Genomic DNA, 25170 nt, shown 5'->3' with positions numbered 1-25170 from the left:
GGCCTTGGTGAGACCACACCTGGAATATTGTGTTCAATTTTGGTCTCCTAATCTGAGGAAGGACGTTCTTGCTATTGAGGGAGTGCAGCGAAGGTTCACCAGATTGTTTCCCGGGATGGCCATACTGACATATGAGGAGAGAGACTGGATCAACTGGGCCTTTATACATTGGAGTTTAGAAGGATGAGAGGGGATCTCATGGAAACATACAAGATTCTGACGGGACGGGACAGATTAGATGTGGGTAGATTGTTCCCGATGTTGGGGAAGTCCAGAACCAGGGGACACAGTCTTAGGATAAGAGGTAGGCCATTTAGAACTGAGATGAGAAACTTCTTCACTCAGAGAGTTGTTAACCTGTGGAATTCCCTGCCGCAGAGAGTTGTTGATGCCAGTTCACTGGATATATTCAAGAGAGAGTTAGATATGGCCCTTACGGCTAAAGGGATCAAGGGATATGGAGAGAAAGCAGGAATGAGGTACTGAGGGTATGATCAGCCATGATCTTATTGAATGGTGGTGCAGGCTCGAAGGGCCGAATGGCCTGCTCCTGCACCTATTTTCTATGTTTCTATAAAGTGTAGTCACTGTTGTAATGTAGGAAACGCGGCAGTCAATTTGCGTACAGCAAACTCCCACAAACAGCAATGTGATAATAATCAGATAATTACGTCCACCTGAGAGAGCAGATGAGACTTCGGCTTAACGTCTCATCCGAAAGAATAACTTTAGCCAATTTTTCCATTCTCTACCTCAGAGGCACTGAGACCAATTGTACTTCCCCCTCCCCGCCCCGCTCTGCCTCGCCCTGCCCCCCTGCCTCGCCCCGCCCCCCCCTGCATCGGCCCGTCCCCTCTGCCTTGCCCTGCCTCACCTCGCCCCGCCCCCTCTGCCTCGCCCCGCTCTGCCTCACCCCAACCCCCTCTGCCTCCCTTCCACGGGCTTCACTTGAACCGTGCTGGGACTCGTGTCCTGTTAAATTGAATAAAGAGGACCGTAGAGAGAGCTTTAAACTAAATAGTGGGGGACAGGGTTTAGGTGAGCGGAAATTTAAAAAGTCAGAGAGAAAGGAGAAGACAATAGAGCAGGTTAGTGGTGGGGGAAATGATAACCAGAGTGTGACAGGAAGGAACAGAATGTATACAAATAAGAGTGCATCAGAAAGTGGGGTCAAAGCAAGGAAAAATGATAAAAAGACAAAATTAAAAGCTCTTTATATGAATTCACGCAACATTTTTAACAAGATAGATAAGTTGATGGCACAAATAGATATAAATGGGTATGATCTGATAGCCATTACAGAGACATGGTTGCAAGGTGACCAAGGTTGGGAACTGAATATTCAGGGATATTTGACAATTCGGATAGGCAGCAAGGAAAAGGAGATGGGGTAGCTCTGTTAATAAAGGATGAGATCAATGCAGTAGTGAGAAATGATACTGGCTCAGAAGATCAAGATGTTGAATCAGTTTGGGTGGAGATAAGGAATAATAAGGGGAAGAAGTCACTGGTGGGCGCAGTCTATAGGCCCCCTAACAGTAGCTACATTGTTGGACAGAGTATAAATCAAGAAATAATGGAGGCTTGTAAGAAGATAGCCTTGAAGAAGAGTTCATAGTGAGAGTATCCGGGATGGTTTCCTTGAACAGTACGTTGTGGAACCAACCAGGGAGCAGGTTATCTTAGATCTGGTACTGTGTAATGAGACAGGATTAATAAATGATCTTATAGTAAATGAACCTCTAGGAAAGAGTGATCATAGCATAGTTGAATTTCAAATTCAGTTGAAGGGTGAGAAAGTTGGGTCTCAAACCAGTGTCCTCAGCTTAAATAAAGGTGATCAACAAAGGTAGGAAGGCAGAATTGGCTAAGGAGGACTGGGAAAATAGATTAAAGTGTAAGACGGTTGATAAGCAGTGGCAGACATTTAAGGAGATATTTCATAACTCTCAACAAAACTATATTCCAGTGAGAAGGAAAGACTTTAAGAGAAGGGAAAACCATCTGTGGTAACTAAGGAAGTAAAGGAAGGTATCAAATTGAAAACAAGGGCATACAAAGTTGCCAAGATTAGTGGCCAGAGGATTGGGGATTTAAAAAAAAAACTAGCAAAGGACAACTAAAGAAATAATAGAGAAGATGGATTATGAGAGGAAACTAGCAAGAAATATAAAAACAGACAGTAAAAGCTTCTACAGGTATATAAAAAGGAAGAGAGTAGCTAAAGTAAACATTGGTCCCTTAGAGGATGAGACTGGGGAATTAATAATGGAAAACAGAGAAATGGCAGAGATTTTGAACAAATATTTTGTATCGGTCTTCATGGTAGAAGACACTAAAAACATCACAATAATTGATAATCAAAGGGCTATAAGGAGGGAGGAACTTAAAACAATCATTATCACTAAAGAAAAAGAGTACTTGGTAAAATAATGGGACTAAAGGTGGACAAGTCCCTTGGACCTGATGGCCTGCATCCTCGGGTCTTAAAAGAAATGGCTGCAGAGATAGTGGATGCATTGATTGCAATCTACCAAAATTCCCTGGATTCTGGAGAGGTCCCAGCGGATTGGAAAACCGCAAATATAACACCCCTATTTAAAAAAAGGAAGGAGACAGAAAGTAGGAAACTACAGACCAGTTAGCCTAACATCTGTCGTTGAGAAAATGCTGGAGTCCATTATTAAGGAAGCAGTAGCAGGACATTTGGAAAAGCATAATGCAGTCAAGCAGAGTCAGCATGGTTTTATGAAAGGGAAATCATGTTTGACAAATTTGCTGGAGTTCTTTGAGGATGTAACAAGCAAGGCGGATAAGGGGGAACCAGTGGATGTGGTGTATTTGGATTTCCAGAAGGCATTTGATAAGGTGCCACATAAAAGGTTACTGCACACGATAAAAGTTCACGGGGTTGGGGGTAATATATTAGCATGGATAGAGGATTGGCTAACTAACAGAAAACAGCGAGTCGGGATAAATGAGTAATTTTCCGGTTGGCAAACGGTAACTAGTGGGGTGCCGCAGGGATCGGTGCTGGGGCTTCAGGTATTTACAAACTATATTAATGACTTGGATGAAGGGACCGAGTGTAATGTAACCAAGATTGCTGATGATACAAAGATAGGTGGGAAACAAAATTGTGAAGAGGACACAAAAGGGGCAGAAATTGCCCCTCTCCTTAAGGCCTGTTACGCTTAAAAAGCGGCGACCATGCTGCGGAGTGCAGTGGCCGCCGACTTTTGGTGGAATGGCCGCTGATAGCCAATTGCCGTCCCGCGTTTTCCTGGCGGTGTCCCGATCCCCCCCTTACCGCTCTGCTGCTGCCGATTCGCGGTAAGCGCGTCATTACTGTGCGCATCGTCGATCGAACCCCCGACGGCAACATTCCCCTTGAAAAATCTTCGGCCTGCCCGGCGATGCCAAAACAAGCTTTCACCCGCGGTTCAATGAGGCTGTGGCCTTCTGCAACTGCGGTGCGGCTTCCCTTAAAGGGGAGGACGCACTGCTGCGGCCGCCATGTTTTTTTATGTCGGCCCGACAATTATTGCCCCCGGGTTCGGCTGGGCCGCCAACAGGCAGTCTGGCACCCTCTCTTGGGTGCCTGGCTGCTGGCCCAGCCGAAACCCTACCTGGTTTTCAAAACGCGGAAGCTCTCCCCTTTAAGTGACGTCATCGCAGTGGCCGTTCTGCAGCCCCCCCCCCCAACTTCTGAACCTCAGTTGCCATCACCGCCATGGTTTTTCCCCTCAAGTGTAGTCACTGCCCCCATTTTAACTGGCTTCCCGATCAAAACAAAAAAAAACAAAGAGTCAAATGTCACGAAAGAGTTGACCTGAACCGCAGCTGTGGTAAAAAAACACCGAAACGGGCGGAGGGGGAATTTGTACCCCAAAGAATCTGAAAAGGGATACAGACAGGCTAATTGAGTAGGCAAACATTTGGCAGATGGAGTATAATATGGGAAAGTGTGAAATTATCCATTTTAGCAGGAAAAAGAAAAAAGAAAATTATTATTTAAATGGAGAGAGATTACAAAATGCTGCAGTACAGAGGGACCTGGGGGCCCTTGTGCATGAAATACAAAAAGTTAGTATACAGGTACAGCAAGTAATCAGGAAGGCAAGTGGAATGTTGGCCTTTATTGCAAGGGGAGTAGAGTATAAAAGCAGAGAAGTCCTGCTACAACTGTACAGGGTATTGGTGAGGCCACACCTGGAGTACTGCATATCGTTCTGGTCTCCTTAATTAAGAAAGGATATACTTGCATTGGAGGCAGTGCAGAGAAGGTTCACTAGGTTGATTCCTGAGATGAAGGAGTTGACTTATGAAGAAAAGTTGAGCAGGTTGGGCCTATACTCAATGGGGTTTCGAAGAATGAGAAGTGATCTTATTGAAACATGTAACAGACTGAGGGGGCTCGACAAGGTACAAACAGAGAGGATGTTTCTGCTTGTGGGGAATCTAGAACTAGGATACATAGTTTAATAATAAGGGGTCGCCCATTTAGAACTGAGGTGAGGAGGAATTTCTTCTCTCAGAGGGTTGTAAATCTGTGTAATTCTCTGCCCCAGGGAGTTGTGGGGGCTGGGTCATTGAATATATTAAAGGTGGAGATATACAGATTGTTTCAATGATAAGGGAGCCAACAGGGAAGTGGAGCTGAGTCCATGATCAGATCAGCCATGATCTTATTAAATGGTGGAGCAGGCTTGAGGGGCCAAATGGCCTACTCCTGCTCCTATTTCTTATGTTCCCCCTACCTCCGGCCTCAACCCCCCCTCTCTGCTTCCCCCTCCAACACTTCCCCATCCCCCTTCTGCCCCATCCTGCCCCCCACTGCTTCCCCCTCCCTCCTGCCTCTGTTGCCTACCCCTTTGCCTCCCCGATCCCCCCTCCATCTTCCCCTCACTCCCTCTCTGCCTCCAGTCCAGTCACAACAGGGAAGCGGAAAATAAATGAAATGAAATAAAAAAAGGTGTGGAAACATTTCCCCCCAAGCCCCCCGCAGACTCAGACCAGGGTGGGGGAAGCTGATATCAGGTTAGCCGCCTGCTGAACGAATGGTAACATAGTTCAGGGAAAGGGAACACCTGGAGGAGATTGAGGGAAAATGTGACCCTTTAAACAAAAGGATTGCAGACGTTTTGTAAATGAAAACCAAGATTTCTTGGCCACGTGGCTGGCACAGCACACCAGCATCGCAACGTGCTGGGCTCTGACGGTAATTGTGCACAGTGTGATCCCAATCTCCCTCAGGCAGCTGAGGAAGGCAAAAAGCATCTCATCCACCTTTGGTGCCATGATCTTCCTACTGTGAAGGTGATTTACAGTCCACATAGCTTAAGAAAGAATTTATATAGCTCCTTTTCTGACCTCAGGATGTCCCAAAGAACTTTACAGCCAATGAAGTACTCAGAAAATGAAGCAGTCCATGCCCGCATGCAGCAAGACCTGGACGACATTCAGGCTTGGGCTGTTAAGTGGCAAGTAATATTCGCGCCACACAAGTGCCAAACCATGACTATTCCCAATAAGCGAGAGTCTAACTGCCACCCCTTGGCATCCAACAGCATTACCATCGGCGAATCCCCCACCATCAACATCCTGGGGGTCACCACTGCCCAGAAACTTAACTGGACCAGACACATAAATACTGTTGATACAACTGCATGTCAGAGGCGGGTATTCTGCGGCAAGTGCCTCACCTCCTGACTCCCCAAAGCCTTTCCACCATCTACAAGGCACAAGTCAGGAGTGTGATGGAATACTCTGCGCTTGCCTGGATGAGTGCAGCTCCAACAACCCACAAGAAGCTCGACACCATCCAGGACAAAGCAGCCCATTTGATCGGCACCCCATCCACCACCTTCAACATTCATTCCCTCCACCACCGGCGTACCATGACAGCAGTGTGCACCATCTGTAAGATGCACTGCAGCAACTCGCCAAGGCTTCTTCGGCAGCACCTACCAAATCTGCGACCTTTACCACCTAGAAGGACAAGGGCAGCAGGCGCATGGGAACACCATCACCTCCAAGTTCCACTCCAGGTTGCACAGCATCCTGACTTGGATATATATCGACATTCCTTCATTGTCGCATGGGTCAAAACCCTGGAACTCCCTCCCTAACAGCACTGTGGGGGTGCCGAAATCAAGCGCAGGCAGCGGAAAGAGCGTGCGGCAAACCAGTCCCACTCACCCCTTCCCTCAACGACTATCTGTCCCACCTGTGACAGAGTCTGTGGCTCTCATATTGGACTGTTCAGCCACCAAAGAACTCACTTTAAGAGTGGAAGCAAGACTTCCTCGATTCTGAGGGACTGCCTATGATGATGAGTAGGGGTACCTTCACCACACGGACTGCAGCGGTTCAAGAATGCGGCTCACCACCACCTTCTCAAGGGCAATTAGGAATGGGCAATAAATGCCGACCTTGCCAGCGACACTCACATCCCAGTAACAATTAAAAACACGGCAGTCAAATTGTGAACAGCAAGATTTTACAAACAATAAATGAGATATAGGACCAGATAATCTGCTTTTCATAACATTGGTTGAGAAATAAATGTTGGCTGGGACACCAGGAGAACGGCCATTCTATTCTTTGCACCATGCCATGGGAACTTCTGAAAGAAGGCACCTTCGACTGTGCAGCACTCCCTCAGCATTGCACCGGAGTGTCGGCCTAGATTAGGGGCTCAAGTCTCTGGAGTGGGGTGTGAACCCATGACCTTCTAATATGGAGAGCGAGAGTGCTGCCCACTGAGCCAAGCTGACAGGTTTTTACCTCCTGTCCATCGAAGGGACGTGGAGGATTAACGAATGAGGAGTTTAAATTACTGGAGATTCGAGACTATCTTGTTAAATACCCGAAGAACAGCGCCTGAACACAGCTGGGCATCGCATACTTTGGCCTTAGTTTGGCTCTTGGTGTGTGTTTATGTACTGTAGACATTCCAGGGTTAATTCTGTAAGAGTACCCCTTGGCCAAGGCTCCACCCTGGCTGAGTGGGGTTGATTGGTTTAACTTTCAGCAGAACTCGACAGTTTGTATTCTATCCAGTGACAGCATCCGGCCAAGGACACCCCACCCCCCACCCCCCACCCCGACCTTATCCTGCACTAACAGTGTCCTCATCCTCAACTAGAATGGTACAACACAGGCGGCCATTCGGCTCATCGTCTTCTCATTCCCACCCAATCTGGGTGAGACTGCCAACACATTCCCAAACTGCGCTCACTGGGAATGTGGTTCAGGCTGACCCCCAAACCTACTTTACTTGGAAACCCTAGCCATCAGTCAAGGGCGATATACACCTCCGTCCTAGCTGGTTTTTGAGCAAAGTCCCAGAGGTGACAGGCCCATCTGCTCATTAGACCAGCCACTCCTCCCAACTGACAAATGTCTGAGGAAGTGCAGTAAAGTTTGTGTGTGTTTATGACCAGCAAGTGAGGCTCAGAGCACTTACAAAATCAGAGTAACATGGTGAAGAACTGAATGAAGAAGTGATCAGATTGATGGACAACAAAACAGGCCCTCGCTACCTCTTGGTGATTGAGGGGGTGAAATTAACAATAAATAGTTAAAGATGGCCAAACACATTGTACTCACCGTGACAGTTTTTGCATCAAGTTCAGTGAAGATAAATTCGCCTCCTTCAAAATCTCCATTCAAGTATAAGATGGCACTGGGGGAGAGGAACAGAAACAATATCATTGGGTGGGGGAGACAGTGTCAGTGGGGGGGAGGGAGGGGGGGAATGTCACTGGGGGGGGGGGGGGGGGGAGTGTCGGGGGGGGGAGGAGTGTCAGTGGGGGGAGAAGTGTCAGTGGCGGGGGGGGGGGGGGAAGAGTGTCAGTGGGGCAGGGGGAGTGTCAGTGGGGGGGGGGAGAGGAGTGTCAGTGGTGGGGTGCGAGTGTCAGTGGGGGGAGGGGAAGTGTCAGTGTGGGTGGGGGGGTGCAGAGAGTGGTTTCGAAGTGTTGGTTTAGGACGGTTATGAGACGTGCCCCAACTACCGAGCCCACAAGTGAAGATACTCAACTACAGGTGACCTCACCTTTAGAAGGTGAAAACAATAACATTTACGGATGTCATGTGATCAAACCTCCAGGAATAGCTCCAACCAGAGTCGGCTTCCCTCTCTGTAACCCCGGTCCACACTCCGCCCGTGGGACATCCCATTACCTGTAACCCCCTGTCCACACTCCGTCCGTGGGACATCCCATTACCTGTAACCCCCTGTCCACACGCCGTCCGTGGGACATCCCATTACCTGTAAACCCCTGTCCACACGCCGTCCGTGGGACATCCCATTACCTGCAACCCCCTGTCCACAAAGCGCCCGTGGGACATCCCATTACCTGTAACCCCCTGTCCACACTCCGCCCGTGGGACATCCCATTACCTGTAACCCCCTGTCCACAAACCGCCCGTGGGACATCCCATTACCTGTAACCCCCTGTCCACACTCTGCCCGTGGGACATCCCATTACCTGTAACCCCCTGTCCACAAAGCGCCCGTGGGACATCCCATTACCTGTAACCCCCTGTCCACACTCCGCCCGTGGGACATCCCATTACCTGTAACCTCCATTGAAGGTTGGCATGCAGGTGCAGCAGGCGGTTAAGAAAGCAAATGGCATGTTGGCCTTCATAGCAAGGGGATTTGTGTACAGGGGCAGGGAGGTGTTGCTACAGTTGTACAGGGCATTGGTGAGGCCACACCTGGAGTATTGTGTACAGTTTTGGTCTCCTAACCTGAGGAAGGACATTCTTGCTATTGAGGGAGTGCAGCGAAGGTTCACCAGACTGATTCCCGGGATGGCGGGACTGACCTATCAAGAAAGACTGGATCAACTGGGCTTGTATTCACTGGAGTTCAGAAGAATGAGAGGGGACCTCATAGAAACATTTAAAATTCTGACGGGGTTAGACAGGTTAGATGCAGGAAGTATGTTCCCAATGTTGGGGAAGTCCAGAACCAGAGGTCACAGTCTAAGGATAAGGGGTAAGCCATTTAGGACCGAGATGCGGAGGAACTTCTTCACCCAGAGAGTGGTGAACCAGTGGAATTCTCTACCACAGAAAGTTGTTGAGGTCAATTCACTAAATATATTCAAAAAGGAGTTAGATGAGGTCCTTACTACTAGGGGGAATCAAGGGGTATGGCGAGAAAGCAGGAATGGGGTACTGAAGTTGAATGTTCAGCCATGAACTCATTGAATGGCGGTGCAGGCTAGAAGGGCCGAATGGCCTACTCCTGCACCTATTTTCTATGTTTCTATGTCCACACTCCGCCCGTGGGACATCCCATTACCTGTAACCCCCTGTCCACACTCCGCCCGTGGGACATCCCATTACCTGTAGTCCCTATAAGTGTAGGCAGGTGCTTCCTTCCAGCACTCATTGGCATCTGGGTCAAGCAGGCAGTTATCAGCGTGAATTGGGTGACTCAGGTCATTGCGATTGTCTTGCTGACCTGGAAATATAATCGGAGACGTCAGTCCCATCGCACAGCCCAATGTCTGCTCAATGCACCTCTCTAACCACCTGCAGCTCGAACCCAACTCTCAGTCGTGTCAGCCATGGCTCAGTGGGTAACACACTCGCCTCTGTGTCAGAAGGTTGTGGGTGCAAGTCCCACTCCAGAGACATGAGCACAAAAATCTAGGCTGACGCTCCCACTGCAGTACTGAGGGAGCACTGCACTGTCAGAGGGGCAGTACTGAGGGAGTGCCGCACGGTTGGAGGGGCAGTACTGAGGGAGTGCCGCACTGTCAGAGGGGCAGTACTGAGGGAGTGCCGCACTGTCAGAGGGACAGTACTGAGGGAGTGCCGAACTGTCAGAGAGGCAGTACTAAGGGAGCACTGCACTGTTGGAGGTGCCGTTTTTCGAATGAAACGTTAAAGCAAAGCCCCGTCTGCTCTCCCAGTTGGATGTAAAAGATCCCATGGCGCTATTTCGAGAGCAGGGGAGTTCTCCCAGGTGTCTTGGGCCTATATTTGTCCCACAATCAACGTAACAAAAAAACCCCAGATGATCTGGTCATTATCTCATTGCTGTTTGTGGGATCTTACTGCGTACAAATTGTCTGCCAGGTTACCTACATTACAACAGTGGCAATACCCTGAAACAAAAGTACTTCGTCGGCTGTAAAACACTTAGGGACATCCGGTGGTCATGAAAAGCACTATATATAAGTCTTTCTTTCAGTCTCTCCTGACCCTACAATTAACGTCCTTTGGTTTACTTAAACGGGAATTAAAAACTCCAAATTTATTCGGAACATTTGCAGTATTTTCCCACGAGGTTTACTGAGCAGGCAACGACCCAACTGTCACACAGGATTATGGCTCCTTGGCCAATTGCTGGCCCCTGGGTGACTATTCCCACTGGTGCCCTCCCAACAACCTCCCCGGTATCCCCCTCCCCCGCTCCCCCCCGCTGCCCCTCCCCCCTGCTGCCCCCTCTCCCCTTCCCCCTACTGTCCCTTCCCTCCGCTGCCCCATCCTTCCCTTTCCTTTCCCCCCGCTGTCCCTCCCCCCCACTGCCCCATCACCCCCCCCGCTGCCCCTCCACCCCCACTGCCCCCTCTCCCTCTGCTGTCCCTTTCCTCCGCTGCCCCATCCCCCTCCTCTCCTTCCCCCGCTGCCCCATCCCCCTCGCTGCCCCATCCCCCCGCTGCCCCTCCCCCCACTGCCCCATCCCCTCGCTGTCAAATTACCCCGCCCCCTCTATCCCCGCTGCCCCCTCTCCCCCTGCTGCCCCTCCCTGCGCTGCCCATCTCCCCGCTGCCCAGTCCCCCCGGTGCCCCCTCCCCCCAGCCCTTGCTGCTCTCCCTCCCCCTGGTGCCTCCCTCAGTGCCCTTCCTGACTCCCATTGACCTCCAGCACCCACAGCCTTTTGGGACAGATTTCCATTTCCCCTTGTTCTGGACTCCCTCACCAGAGGAAATAGTTTCTCTCTATCTATCGTATCAGATCCTTTACTCATCTTAAACACCTCAATTAGATGTAAAATACTGGTTCGGCCCCAGCTGGAGTATTGTGGGAAATTCTGGGCATCACACTTTAGGAAGGATGTCAAGGCCTTGAAGAGGCCTTCAGTTATGTGGAGAGACTAGAGAAGCTGGAGTTGTTCTCCTTAGAGCAGAGAAGGTTAAGAAAAAATTTGATTGAGATGTTCAAAATCATGAAAGGTTTTGGTAGGGTAAATAAGGAGAAACTGTTTCCTGTAGCAGGAGGGTCGGTAACCAGACAAAACAGAATTAAGATAACTGGCAAAAGAACCAAGAGGAAAAAAATTTTCCACAGCGAGTTGTTGTGATCTGGAATGCACTGCCTGAAAGGGCGGTGGAAGCAGACTCAATAGTAAAATTCAAAAGGGAATTGGATAAATACTTGAAGTGAAATAAATTACAGGACTATGGGGAAAGAGCAGGGGAGTGGGATTGGTTGGATCGCTCTTTCAAAGAGCCAGTACAGGCATGATGGGCCGAATGGCCTCCTTCTGTGCTGCATCTTTCTATGATTATATGATTCTATATCACCCATTAATCTTCTAAACTCAAATGGATTCCAGCCACATTTATGCAACGTGTCCTCATAATTTAACTTTTTAAACCCCGATATAGTTCTGGCAAATCTACGCTGTACCCCCTCCAAGGCTAATATCCCCTTCCTGAGATGCAATGTGATAACACGCACTGGTACCAAGAGGCCAAGGTGACCACAGCTTCACAGCTCATGAACAGAGTTTTCTGATGCTCCCCACACACCGGGAATCCCAGGGCACCAGTTGGGAGCAGCAGCCAGTAAAGGGCCGCTGTTTGCCTGCAGAGCACTGGCAATTTTCCCTGGGAAAGCTCCCTGCATACTAGCTGCGGCCGGCCACATAGGGGCATCTAGGTGCTTTGCGTGTGCGGTAGACATCAGGGTTCTGCGCGCAACAATATGGAGAGCAACTGCCCGATGAATCATAGAATGATACAGCACAGGAGACCATTCTGTCCATCATGCCTGCGCCAGCTCTTTGAAGGAGCGATCCAATTAGTCCCACTCCCCTGCTCTTTCCCCACAGCCCTGAAAAATGTTACCCTTCAAATATTTATCCAATTCCCTTTTGAAAATTACTATTGAATCTGCCTCCACTGCCCTTTCAGGTAGCGCGTTCCAGATCACAACTTGCTGCGTAAAGAAAAATTCTCCTCATCTCACCTCAGGTTCTTTTGCCAATTTCCTTAATTCTGTGTCCTCTGGTTACCGACTCTCCTGCCAGTGGAAATAACTTTTCCCCATCTCCTCTATCAAAACCCCTCAATTTTGAACACCTCTATTCTGGGGAACAATCCCAGCTTCTTTCACTTCTCCTCACCCAGATGATCATCGGCCTACTCTGTACAATCACACGATTCTACCACCAAGGGTGCCACTACACCCAAGCTTCATCTTACACCATTACTTTATCTCAATTTTCTCTACTCACTCTTTGCATACTTGTCCGCACCATTCACAAGCTACAGAAAGGAGCCTCACCTTCGATAGCCGTCCTACACACCAGGTGAGTGTAGGAGAAGTACAGCGTGGAGTTCAACATGAAGTAGGATTGGATGATCTTCCTGGCCTTCTCACTCGCGTCATAGAATAACCTGGCCCCGTGCAATGAGATCCGACCTTCGTATCCGTACTGAAAAGGAGTGGAATTGTCAGGGTTAGGCGAGCCAGGACTCAGTTAGTATCAGAGCAGAAGACCACTGACTTGTACAACTTGTATTTTAAACATGTGCAGGGCAAAAATTATCCTAATCAGCTTCTCCCCTTCCCTCGAAGGATAATTGCACTTTCACATTCTGAGCAATATGGACCAGGCTTTATCCCTGGGGTAGGCTGAGTTAACGAATCCCAGGAGGGACAACTATTGGCCTCGATTATGGAGGGAAGGCAGCAAACTAGCCAGGCTTACTGCTGCTAATCGATAACCTGTGACCTCAGCTGGAAAGTGCCTGCAGGCTGTGATATACCTCCCCGCATGGCTGCCACTCGCTCGCCAGGCTCACACACTGAAAGTGCCCACATGGGTAAGATCCCGAATGACAAACGATGGCCACGGGGGTCAATGTCTCTGGGAGACAACAGAGGAAACGAAGAGAGAAAATGTAATTTTACTTTCCTATTGTGTAATTGTCTCTAGTTTAGCCGCCGATCGCGGGCAAACCAAAATATTTACCCCGTGAAAAGTGCTGGGCAAAAATGATCCTAATCAGCTTCTCCCCTTCTCTCGAAGGATAATTGCACCTTCACATTCTGAGCAATATGGACCAGGTTTTATCCCTGGGGTAGGCTGAGTTAACGAAGGCTATAACTTCTTCAGACCTTCCAGCCCTCGCTCTGGAAGCATCCAACCGTCACTTTTTCCCACGGAAGCAACTAAGGTCAGGAATTTTACAGTTAATGCAGACGTGGAGTGGAATGCCCCTCAACTTTATTTATAAATTGTTCTCTGGATCTGGACATCACTAGCAAAGCCAGCATTTATTGCCTGTCCCAGTTGCCCTTGAGAAGGTGATGGTGAGCCGCCTTCTTGAACCGCTGCAGTCCGTGTAGTGAAGTGCTGTTGGTAGGGAGTTCCAGGATTTTGACCCAGCAGCTATGAAGGAACGGCCGATATATGTCCAAGTCAGGATGGTGTGTGTCTTGGAGGGGAACATGGAGTTGGTGGTGTCCCCATGCTCACCGTCAGGGCCTTGTATACGGTTGCTCCTTCAAAGCGCTCGTTAGGTGTGTGCGGTGACATCTTCCCTCTGTAGCCATCACCCGCCATCGCAATGGTCTGTGAAAACAAGAGATACATTGTCAGGAGTAAGGAAAGACTCCAAATAGCAAGGGCCCATGGGAAACGGCTGCCAAACACCCACGGCACTTACATTGGCCACTTGGTACAGCACCCGGCACTCCTGTGGTGTGATGACATCATCGAGGAGCACTCGCTGGCTCCCGTTGAGTTGGTGGGAATTCTGGACAAGCTTCACCTGGTCAAAGAGCAAAGGCCCACCTGAAGGGAGAGTTCACAGTGAGGGAAAGGCTCAGGAACCAAACTGCACCCAACCGCTGAACGTCCACTCGGCATAACCCTCACATACCTCATCCTGGGGAGCCCAGTGGCACTTAAAGCATAGGAACATAAGAAATAGGAGCAAGAGTCAGCCCTTCGCGCCTGCTCCGCCATTCAAAAATATCATTACATATAATTTTACATCGGATATAAGGCACAGAAACAAGCCATTCGGCCAAACCAGTCCATGCTGGCATTTATGCTCCACTCGAGCCTCCTCCCATCGTTCCTCATCTAAATCTATCAGCATAACCCTCTATTCCCTTCTCCCTCATATGCTTGTCCAGCCTCCACTTAAATGCATCTATAGTATTCGTTTCAAACATTCCCTGTGGTAGCAAGTTCCACATTCTCACCACTCTCTGGGTAAAGAAGTTTCTTCTGAATTCTCTATTAGATTTCTTGATGACTATCTTATATTGATGGCCTCTAGTTATGCTCTTCCCCACAAGTGGAAACATTCTCTCTGTATCCACTCTATCAAAACTATTCATAATTTTAAAGACCTCTATTCGGTTACCCCTCAGCCTTCTTTTTTCAAGAGAAAAGAGACCCAGCCTGTTCATCTTTCCTGATATGTATACTCTCGCATTTCTGGTATCATCCTTATAAATCTTCTCTGCACCCTCTCCAGTACCTCTATATCCTTTTTATAATATGGCGACCAGAACTGTACACAGTACTCTAAGTCTGGTCTAACCAAGGTTCAATACAGGTTTAACATAACTTCCCTACTTTTCAATTCCATTTCTCTAGAAATAAACCCAAGTGCTTGGTTTGCTTTTTTTGTGGCCTTGTTAACCTGTGTCGCAATTTTTAGTGATATGTATTTGTACTCCGAGATCCCTTTGTTCCTCAACCCCACCTAGACTGGCACCTTCCAATAAGTGACCTCCCTATTCTTCCTACCAAAATGTAATACCTCACATTTATCTATGCCAATTATTTGACCATTCTGCAAGTCTATTAATGTCCTCCTGTAATTTGTTGCAGTCCTCCTCAGTATTGACTATTCCCCCCAATTTGGTGTCATCCGCAAATTTAGAAATTGTGATTTTGATTCCAAAGTCTAAATCGTCAATGTAAATTGTGAACAGCTGTGGCCCAGCACTGATCCTTGTGGAATACCACTACCCACCTTCTGCCACTGTGAATAGCTACCCTTTATCCCTACTCTCTGCTTTCTGTCTTGAAGCCAGCTAGCAATCCATTCTGCTACTTGTTCCCTGACTCCGCATTCTCTGACCTTGTTCATGTCTATTATGGGGTACCTTATCAAAGGCCATTTGAAAATCTAGATAAATGACATCTACTGCATTACCCTTGTCTACTCTCTCTGTTACCTCTTCAATAACTTCAATAAGGACGATAAAGCAAGACTTTCCCTTTTCAAATCCATGCTGGCTATTCATTCATATATTTTTGGTTTCTAGATGTTCTTCTATTTTCTCCTTTAGTAGGGATTCCGTTATTTTTCCTACCACCAATGTTAAGCTGACTGGTCTATAATTCCCTGGATATGTTCTATCCTCCTTCTAAAATATAAGTATTATGTTAGTCATCCACCAGTCCTCTGGCACTAACGAATTCATGGGACGAAAAGTACGGCCTTGCCGGGTGCATACGAAGTGCGCACGCACCCGGCGAGACCTCGCAAAAGCCGGTTCTCGGTGCGCACGCAGGGCAGAGATTAGGCTATTTGCCCAAATCTTCCCCAGCGAATGTCCTTCAAACTCTTACATATGGTAAAAGCAAGCATATAGCCTACTTTTACCAATGTACAAGTTTTAAAACATAGAAAAATTTAATTTAATCACTCATTTTTATATTAAAAACCTTGTCCAGTAAGGTAAGTTTATTTTTAACCCTATTAAAACACATTTAAAAAATCCCCCAAATAATGTTTTTTCTAAACAATTCATTTTAAATGTGCGAGATGTTTTTTTATTTATTGTGTTGTATTTCTTGTTTCAGGGGGATATTTTCATTGACAGTAATGGGAGCTCGTTAAAACAATGGGAATATTAGATAGTGATTGGTGGTCCAGGCCCACGTGATTCCAGGCTGACCATACGTATCTGGAAGACATGTTCCCGTATGTTGCGCAGCGAATGAAGGCCTCCGACTGGAATCTTGCGTTCCTCCGGGACTACCAGTCACTATTTTTGGAGATTTTCTTCGGGTCGGAGGCAATCGTCTGAAGGAAGCCTCCAACTGCAATTTTCCCCCATTAAATATATGTAGTAATGCCTCTGCTATCTCTTCTCTATATTTGTTTAAATGCGTGGATACAATCCATCAAGACCAGGGGTTTTATCCTCTTTGAGTTTGATTTGTGTATTTAATATATCCTCTCTTTTCATTTTCAATGCATTTATCTCATCATCCAATATCATGTCCACCTATTCTATCTCCCTGGTAAATAATTATTTAATATTTCTGCCATCTCTCTATCATTACCTATGGTCTTATTCTGTCTATTCCTTAATAGCCCTATTCCCATCCTTCCTTTTTTATCAATGTGCCTGTAAAATATTTTACTATTTTGTTTTATGTTCCTTGATCATTTAATTTCATAGTTCCTCTTTGCCTTTCTGATTATTTTATTGACTTTTCTCCTAATCTCTTCGTATTCTCCCTTATCATGCACTCCCCTGCTGCCTATGTGCTAAATGTATGCCTCTTTCCTTACCCTTAATTGTTACCTATGGCTTATTCATCCATGGAGTCTCAGTAGTGTTTAGTTTGCACTTTATTTTTAGCAGAATATATTTTTCGTGCACTCTGTTGAACACAGTTTTAAATGTTTCCCATTGCTGTTCTACATCATGGTTTGCCAATATCGTGGCCCATTTTATTTTCCCAAGTTCTATTCTCAGCCCCTCAATCAGTTTTTCTCCAATCTATTACCCTGATTTTCATCATACTTATTAGGTCCTTCTCAATTATCATCTAAAGCATATTATATTATGGTCACTATTGCCTAGATGTTCTCCTACTTTTACTTCTCTTATCTGTTCTGGTTCATTCCCCATTACTAGATCCAAGAGCGAATCTTCCCTTGTTGGGCTTTTTACATATTGGATTAGAAAGGAGTCATGTATACATTGTAGGAACTCCATTCACTTATACCTTTTACCTACCTCTTCTGTCCAATTAATATCAAGGTAGTTGAAATCCCCAAGATTATTATTCTAGGTTTTTTACTCATTTCCCTAATTTGTCTGCATATTTCTTCCTCCAGTTCCCTTCTACTATTAGGTGGTCTGCAGACTACGTCTATTAGTGTGATTGATCCTTTATTAGGGCCGAAATTCTGTCCGGCCAGAAAGCTGGCGTACCTACCTTTTTTTAGATGTTTTCACCGTCGGGTTCGACGAGGCGGACTCTTGATCTATTTTCACCTCTGGCAATTTTTTTGAAGGGGAGAGAAGCAGCGATTATAGGTTCAGCCACTGGGCTGGGTTTCGGCTGCCTGTTGGCAGCCCCGGCCGAACCAGGGGCCATAATTGTCTGGCCGATTAGGAAGTCGGCCGGACCAAAAAAAACCATGGTGGCCGCGGTAGTGCGCTCCCCCCTTGAAGGGCCGCCACGCTGCCGTGGCTCACACACAAAAAAAGCTGTCGGGGGCACCGCACCACGGCTCATGGATTTTTTAAGGTAAATTTCACACGGAGCGGGAAGGAGGTGCGGGAGAGCGGCGGTGCGTGCTTGGGGAGATCGACAGCAGTGGGGCAGAAGTGGGGACCGCTCGAAAAATCCCCGAGGTGAATTTGAATCGTGGTGGTCAATGGACTGCAACACGGCGGCCACTCGATTCCGCCGCATGGCCGCCCAAAACAGAGGTAATGGGCCTTATCCGGACCCTGAATTTCATCCTCATTATCTTTTATCTCTATCCATATTTTTGTCTTGCTGATAGCTGCATCATTTTTTCCTACTGCCATTATGTTATCCCTAATACGTACAGCTACTCCACCTCCCCTTTTCCCCTCACAATCTTTTCTAAATGTGTTATACCCTGCAATGTTTAATTCCCAGTCCTGATTTTTCTGTAGACATGCCTCAGTACTCCCTTCTATATCTGGTTCCTCGCAACACATGATTGCCTCTAGCTCCCTTATTATATTACGGACGCTGTGTGCATTGCTGTACAGACAGTTTAACTTATTTTTAATAGGATTTCCTTTCACTTTATGTTTAACCATCTTTTTACACTCCTGTGCTATAACTCTATTTAGTCCCTTGCCATCAATGCCCTCCATTACTTTATTCTTCCCTATGCTCTCTTTTCCTGTTTTGTTTATATTTAGGCTGTTAACGTTTCTTGTAGATCCATCCTCCCCATCTTACTAGTTTAAAGCCTTTGCCACCTCCCTATTTACCCTTACGGCTAGGACACAGATCCCAGGGCTGATCTTCTACCTCAACTTCATTTTCTTGCACTATCCCCATGTCCCTTAATTCTCTTAATATCCAAAAATCTATCGATCTCTGTCTTGAATATACTCTACGACTGAGCCTCCACAGCCCTCTGGGGTAGAGAATTCCAAAGATTCACCACCCTCTGAGAGAAGAAATTTCTCCTCATCTCAGTCTTAAAGTGCCGAACCCTTATTCTGAGACTGTGACCTCTGGTTCTAGACTTCCCAGCCAAGGGAAACATCCTCCCTGTATCTACCCTGTCAAGCCCTGTAAGAATTTTGCTTATTTCAATGAGATCACCTCTCATTCTTCTAAACTCTGGAGAATATAGGCCTAGTCTGCTCAATCTCTCCTCATAGGACAATCCCCCATCCCAGGAATCAGTCTGTGAACCTTTGTTGCACTCCCTCTATGGCAAGTATATCCTTCCTTAGGTAAGGAGACCAAAACTGTACACAACACTCCAGGTGTGGTCTCACCAGGGCCCTATATAATTGCAGTAAGACGTCTTTACTCTTATACTCAAATCCTTTTATAATAGAGACCAACATACCATTTGCTTTATGAATTGCTTGCTGTACCTGCATGTTAACTTCCAGTGATTTGTGTACAAGGACACCCAGGTCCCTCTGAACACCAACATTTCCCAATCTCTCACCATTTAAAAAATACTCTGCTTTTCTATTTTTCCTATCAAAGTGGATAACTTCACAGTTCTCTACATTATATTCCATTTGCCACATTCTTGCCCACTCACTTAGCCTGTTTATATCTCCTTGAAGCATCTTTGCATCCTCCTCACCACTTACATTCCCACCTAGCTTTGTATCATCAGCAAACTATACAGTACCACGTCTCAAATCCGGCAATCTCGAGACCGAGACCGTGCCGATTTTTGGATTTTTCCGGATTTTGGACAAGAAAATCAAGAGCTACTGAGACAGTACTAATGGTGGCATGGGTCCGGTCGGGTCGTGCCGGGTTGAAGGTCATTCGGCAAGGCTCGGACCGATCGCACGCCATTTAAAACATAGCGGCAAAGCTGATAACTAGTCCGGCCCATCGGTTTTTGGACAATAATTCCGGATTTTATTTTACTGAATATCAAATGGGATTTTCTCAAAAATGTTCAGTTTTTGGATAATTCTGATTTTCGGACAGCCGGATTTGAGATGTTGTACATGTATTACATTTGGTCCCCTTATCCAAATCATTGATATAGATTGTGAATAGCTGGGGCCCAAGCAACGATCCTTGCGGCACCCTACTAGTTATAGCCTGCCAACCTGAAAATGACCCCTTTATTCCTACTCTCTGTTATCTGTCTGTTAACTAATCCTTAATCCTTGTTAGTATATTACCCTCAATCCCATGAGCCCTAATTTTGTTTAATAACCTATCGAATGCCTTCTGAAAATCCAAATACATCACATCCACTGGTTCCCCCCATATCTATTCTGCTAGTTACAACCTCAAACATATTTGTTAAACATGATTTCCCCTTCATAAATCCGTGTTGACTCTGCCCAATCCTATTATTATTTTCTAAGTGCTCTGTTACCACGTCTTTACTAATAGATTCCAGCATTTTCCCTACTACTGATTTCAGGCTAACTGGTCTGTAGTTTCCCATTTTCTCTCTCCGCCTTCTCTCAAATAGTGGGATTACATTTGGTGCCTTCCAATTTGCGGGAATTGTTCTAAAATCTAAAGAATTTTGGAAGATGACAACCAACATATCCATTATTTTAAAACCCCAGGATGTAGGCCATCTGGTCCAGGAGATTTATCGGCTTTCAATTCCATTAATTTCTCCAGTATTTTTTTAACTAATCATAATTTCTTTCAGTTCCTCATTCTCACTAGACCCTTGGTTCTCCACTATATCCGGGAGGTTTTTTGCGTCTTCTTCCGTGAAGACAGACACAAAAGGGAAGAAATTCAGCTGCTTTGTGCCTCCCGTTTGTGCCTGTGGGGGGTGGTAACGGGGCGCCATGAGCTTACCGACAAAATCAGCAACGCCCGCGAACTTCCCTGGTGGCTTTGCGCTGGCGCTAACACTTCCCGCCTCGGTCTCCAGCGCCTCATAGATCGTGACGTCATCAAGTGTGCAGCGCCCCGTTACCGCCCCACATGTGAAATTCGCTCCGTCCCTTTTGCATCGTCAGGCATCAACAACAGCAGCAACAGGAGGTGTTGTCACCTGGGCTGGTCGCTTGGGGAGTGGTGGTCAGGTAGGCCAAACTTTATTCTTCGCAGCAGTCTGGTGCCCACCGCGAGTTTGGAAGTCTCATTGCTGCGCAATGTGCAAGCCCTCCACTCCACTCTCTAAGAATGATTGGGGCTGTGATGGAAAGTTACGCAGGTTCCTGTGCCCTCACAGAACTATGAAGAAGAATGTTGCAAACCATCATTGGCCCTTCCCTTTAAGTGAGGGAAGGAGCCTCTGATGCCGGCAGCACCGCACTGAACATTCTTCAATGCTTTGCAGGTGAGAGAAGGTGGTTAGCGCTCAATTTAGCGCTCCACTTCACTCCTGGAGCATTAAGTTGAAGTTTCTGGAATCAAAAAAGGATTATTGCCTGATGATACTTTTCTCAGATTTCAAAAGTTATCGTCTCAAACGCTGCACAACAGAATTTCTAGCGCAATGCATGTGTATAATTTCTCTGCCATTACCTCACCGGGCTGAGGAGAAAAGGTGGGGTCGAGGGATATGGGGAAAAGATGGGTGGGTAGGGTTGGGGGATAGGGTGAGAAGGTGGGTAAATGAGGTTGGGGGATATGGGGAGAAGGTGGGTAGGTGGGGTTGGGGGATATGGGGAGAAGGTGGGTAGGTGAGGTTGGGGGATATGGGGAGAAGGTGGGTAGGTGGGACTGGGGGATATGGGGAGAAGGTGGGTGGGTGGGGTTGGGGGATATGAGGAGAAGGTGGGTAGGTGGGACTGGGGGATATGGGGAGAAGGTGGGTGGGTGGGGTTGGGGGATATGAGGAGAAGGTGGGTAGGTGGGGTTAGGGAATGTGGGGAGAAGCTGGGTAGGTGAGGTTGGGGGAATATGGGGAGAAGTTGGGCAGGTAGGGTTGGGGGATATGGGGAGAAGGTGCATAGGTGGGGTTGGGAGATATGAGGAGAAGGTGGGTAGATGGGGTTGGGGGATATGGGGAAAAGATGGGTGGGTAGGGTTGGGGGATAGGGTGAGAAGGTGGGTAAATGAGGTTGGGGGATATGGGGAGAAGGTGGGTAGGTGGGGTTGGGGGATATGGGGAGAAGGTGGGTAGGTGAGGTTGGGGGATATGGGGAGAAGGTGGGTAGGTGGGGTTGGGGGATATGGGGAGAAGGTGGGTAGGGTTGGGGGATAGGGTGAGAAGGTGGGTAGGTGGGGTTGGGGGATATGGGAGAGGTGGGTAGGTGGGGTTGGGGGATACGGGGGAAGGTGGATAGGTGATGTTGGGGGATATGGGGAGAAGGTGGATAGATGGGGTTGGGGGATACGGGGAGAAGGTGGGTAGGTGATGTTGGGGGATATGGGGAGAAGGTGGGTAGGTGGGGTTGGGTGATATGGGGAGAAGGTGGATAGATGGGGTTGGGGGATGCAGGGAGAAGGTAGGTAGGTGATATTGGGGGATATGGGGAGAAGGTGGGTAGGTGGGGTTGGGTGATATGGGGAGAAGGTGGATAGATGGGGTTGGGGGATACGGGGAGAAGGTGGGTAGGTGATGTTGGGGGATATGGGGAGAAGGTGGGTAGGTGGGGTTGGGGGATATGGGGAGAAGGTGGGTAGGTGGGGTTGGGGGATATGGGGAGAAGGTGGGTAGGTGGGGTTGGGGGATATGGGGAGAAGGTGGGGTTGATCTGTGAAAAAGGGACAGAACCTCCGCTGATAGAAGGTGCAAGTTTCTGAAGTCTTCTCCCCAATTGAAGTTGGTTACTGAACAAATCCTCCTACCTTCTTGTTGCTCACTTTCAACCTTCTTCTCCATCCTTTTCCTCTGAGTCACGGGCATCTCCGGCTGCCTCAAAGCTTCGACATCGCCTGATGCGCGTCTGTGAGCATGAGGCACACGTTAGGTATTTAATCGCAACGCACCTATCCAATCGATTCAGGCAGGAGCTCAGTACAATAACGTCTAACCCAATACCTCGTATGGTGAATAAGTACACCTTTCCCCAGGATCACAGCCCACTCACCACTCAAGGGACCTGGTCTTCAGGGGACAGGGTCAACTTTCTTCTCAACAACAACAACAACTTGCATTTATTCAGCGCCTTTAACGTTGTAAAATGTCCTAAGAAGCTTCACAGGAGCGTTACAAAACAAAAGTGGACACCGAGCCACGAAGGGAGAAATTAGGACAGGTGATCAAAAGCTTGGTCAAAGAGGTAGGTTTTAAGGAGGGTCTTAAAGGAGGAGAGAGAGATAGAGACGTGGGGAGGTTTAGACAGGGAATTCCAGAGCTAAGGGCCTGGCAGCTGTGGTAGAGTGATGAAAATCAGCAAGGATTAGAGGAGCGCAGAGATCTCGGAGGGTTACAGGGCCGGAGGAGATTACAGACTTATGGAGAGGCGAGGCCATGGAGAGATTTGAAAACAAGGATGTGAATTTTTAAAATCAAGACGATGCCAGACCAGGAGCTAATGTAGGTCAGCGAGCACAGGGGTGATGGGAGTCAGTGAGAAGGAAAGCCATCTTATTGTTCCAGCTGTCGCCATGTCGTATATAAAGACAAGGATGAAGTGTTTGTAACCATCTTCAGCTAAAAGTGCCAAGTGGATCATCTCGGCCTCCTCCTGAGGTCCACACCATCACAGAAGCCAGTCTTCAGCCAATTCGATTCACTGCACATGATATCAAGAAGCAGCTGAGCGCACTGGATACAGCAAAGACTATAGGCCCCGACAACATCCCGGCCGTCGTGCTGAAGACTTGTACTCCAGAACTAACTGCACCTCTAGCCAAGCTGTTCCAGTACAACTACAATACTGGCATCTATCCGACATTGTGGAAAACTGCCCAGGTATGTCCTGTCCACAAAAAGCAGGACAAGTCCAATCCGGCCAATTAACGCACCATCAGTCTACTCTCAATCATCAGCAAAGTGATGGAAGGTGTCGTCGACAGCGCTATCAAGTGGCACTTACTCACCAATAACCTGCTCAGTTTGGGTTCTACCGGGACCGCTCGGAAAAACCTCCACTGGCTAGAGTCATAACTAGCACAAAGGAAGACGGTTGTGGTTGTTGGTGGTCACAGTACACAGTGTTCAGCACCATTCGCAACTCCTCAGATAATGAAGCAGTCCATGCCCGTGTGCAGCAAAACCTGGACGACATTCAGGCTTGGGCTGGTAAGTGGCAACATTCATGCCATACAAGTGCCAGGCAATGACTATCTTTAATAAGCGAGAGTCTAATATCAGCCCTTGACATTCAACGGTATTACCATCGCCAATTCCCCCACCATCAACATACCAGGGGTCATCATTGACCAGAAACTTAACTGGACCAGCCACAAATACTGTGGCAACAAGAGCGGGTCAGAGGCTGGGTATTCTGCGGCGAGTGTCTCACCTCCTGACTCCCCAAAGCCTTTCCACCATCTACAAGGCACAAGTCAGGCATGTGGTAGAATACTCTCCATTTGCCTGGATGAGTGCAGCTCCAACAACACTAAAGAAGCTCAACACCAACCAGAAAACAGCCCGCTTGATTGGCACCTCATCCACCATCTTAAACATTTACTCCCTCCATCACCGGAATATCGTGGGTGCAGTGTGTACCATCTACAAGATGCATTGCAGCAACTCACCAAAGCTTCTTCTGCAGAACCTCCCAAACCCGCAATCTCTACCACCTAGAAGGACATGGGCACTAGACGCATGTGAACACCACCACCGCCATGTTCCACTCCAAGTCACACACCATCCTGACTTGGAAGTATATCGCCGTTTCTTCATCGTCGCTGGGTCAAATTCCTGGAACTCCCTCCTAACAGCACTGAGGGAGTACCTTCACCACACGGACTGCAGCGGTTCAAGAAGGCGGCACACCACCACCTTCTCAAGGGCGATTAGGGATGGGGAATGAATGCTGGCCTTGCCGTTGACACCCACATCCCAGGAACAAATAAAATAAAATAATCTCAGCCCCATCGCTGCAGGAGTTCCTCAGGGTAGTGCCCTAGGCCCAACCATCTTCAGCTGCTTCATCAATGACTTTCACTCCATCATAAGGTCAGAAGTGGGGATGTTTGCTGATGATTGCACAGTGTTCAGTTCCATTCGCAACTCCTCAGATAATGAAGCAGTCCATGCCCGCATGCAGTAAGACCTGGGTGACATTCAGGCTTGGGATGATAAGTGGCAAGTAATATTCGTACCACACAAGTGCCAGGCAATGACTATCGACAACAAGTAAGAGTCTAACCACCTCCACTTGCCATTCAACAGCATTATCATCACCTAATCCCCCTGTACTGTTAGGGAGGGAGTTCCAGGAATTTGATCCAGCAACGATGAAGGAACGGCAATATCCCATCAACATCCTGGAGGTCACCATTGATCAGAAACTTAACTGGACCTGCAACATAAATACTTTGGCAATAAGAGCAGGTCAGAGGCTGGGTATTCTGCA

The 25170-nt window shown here is 47.7% G+C and overlaps 1 protein-coding gene across 4 annotated transcripts in view; it reads right to left on the bottom strand.

The window, feature by feature from the left end:
- p3h2 (prolyl 3-hydroxylase 2) overlaps positions 1-25170 on the bottom strand; it is a 303175-nt gene that overhangs the window by 5235 nt on the left and 272770 nt on the right. For all 4 annotated transcript variants that reach the window (XM_070883825.1, XM_070883824.1, XM_070883823.1 and 1 more), the window contains exons 8-13: positions 22487-22584; positions 13926-14053; positions 13736-13831; positions 12538-12688; positions 9364-9481; positions 7615-7690 (exon numbers count right to left, since the gene is read on the bottom strand). In XM_070883825.1, the coding sequence (XP_070739926.1) occupies positions 7615-7690; positions 9364-9481; positions 12538-12688; positions 13736-13831; positions 13926-14053; positions 22487-22584 (667 nt within the window). The remainder of the gene's footprint in view (positions 1-7614; positions 7691-9363; positions 9482-12537; positions 12689-13735; positions 13832-13925; positions 14054-22486; positions 22585-25170) is intronic.

This window comes from Pristiophorus japonicus, chromosome 6 (assembly GCF_044704955.1).
Source record: "Pristiophorus japonicus isolate sPriJap1 chromosome 6, sPriJap1.hap1, whole genome shotgun sequence".
NCBI lineage: Eukaryota > Metazoa > Chordata > Chondrichthyes > Pristiophoridae > Pristiophorus > Pristiophorus japonicus.
This window is presented reverse-complemented; position numbering and strand designations above follow the sequence as displayed.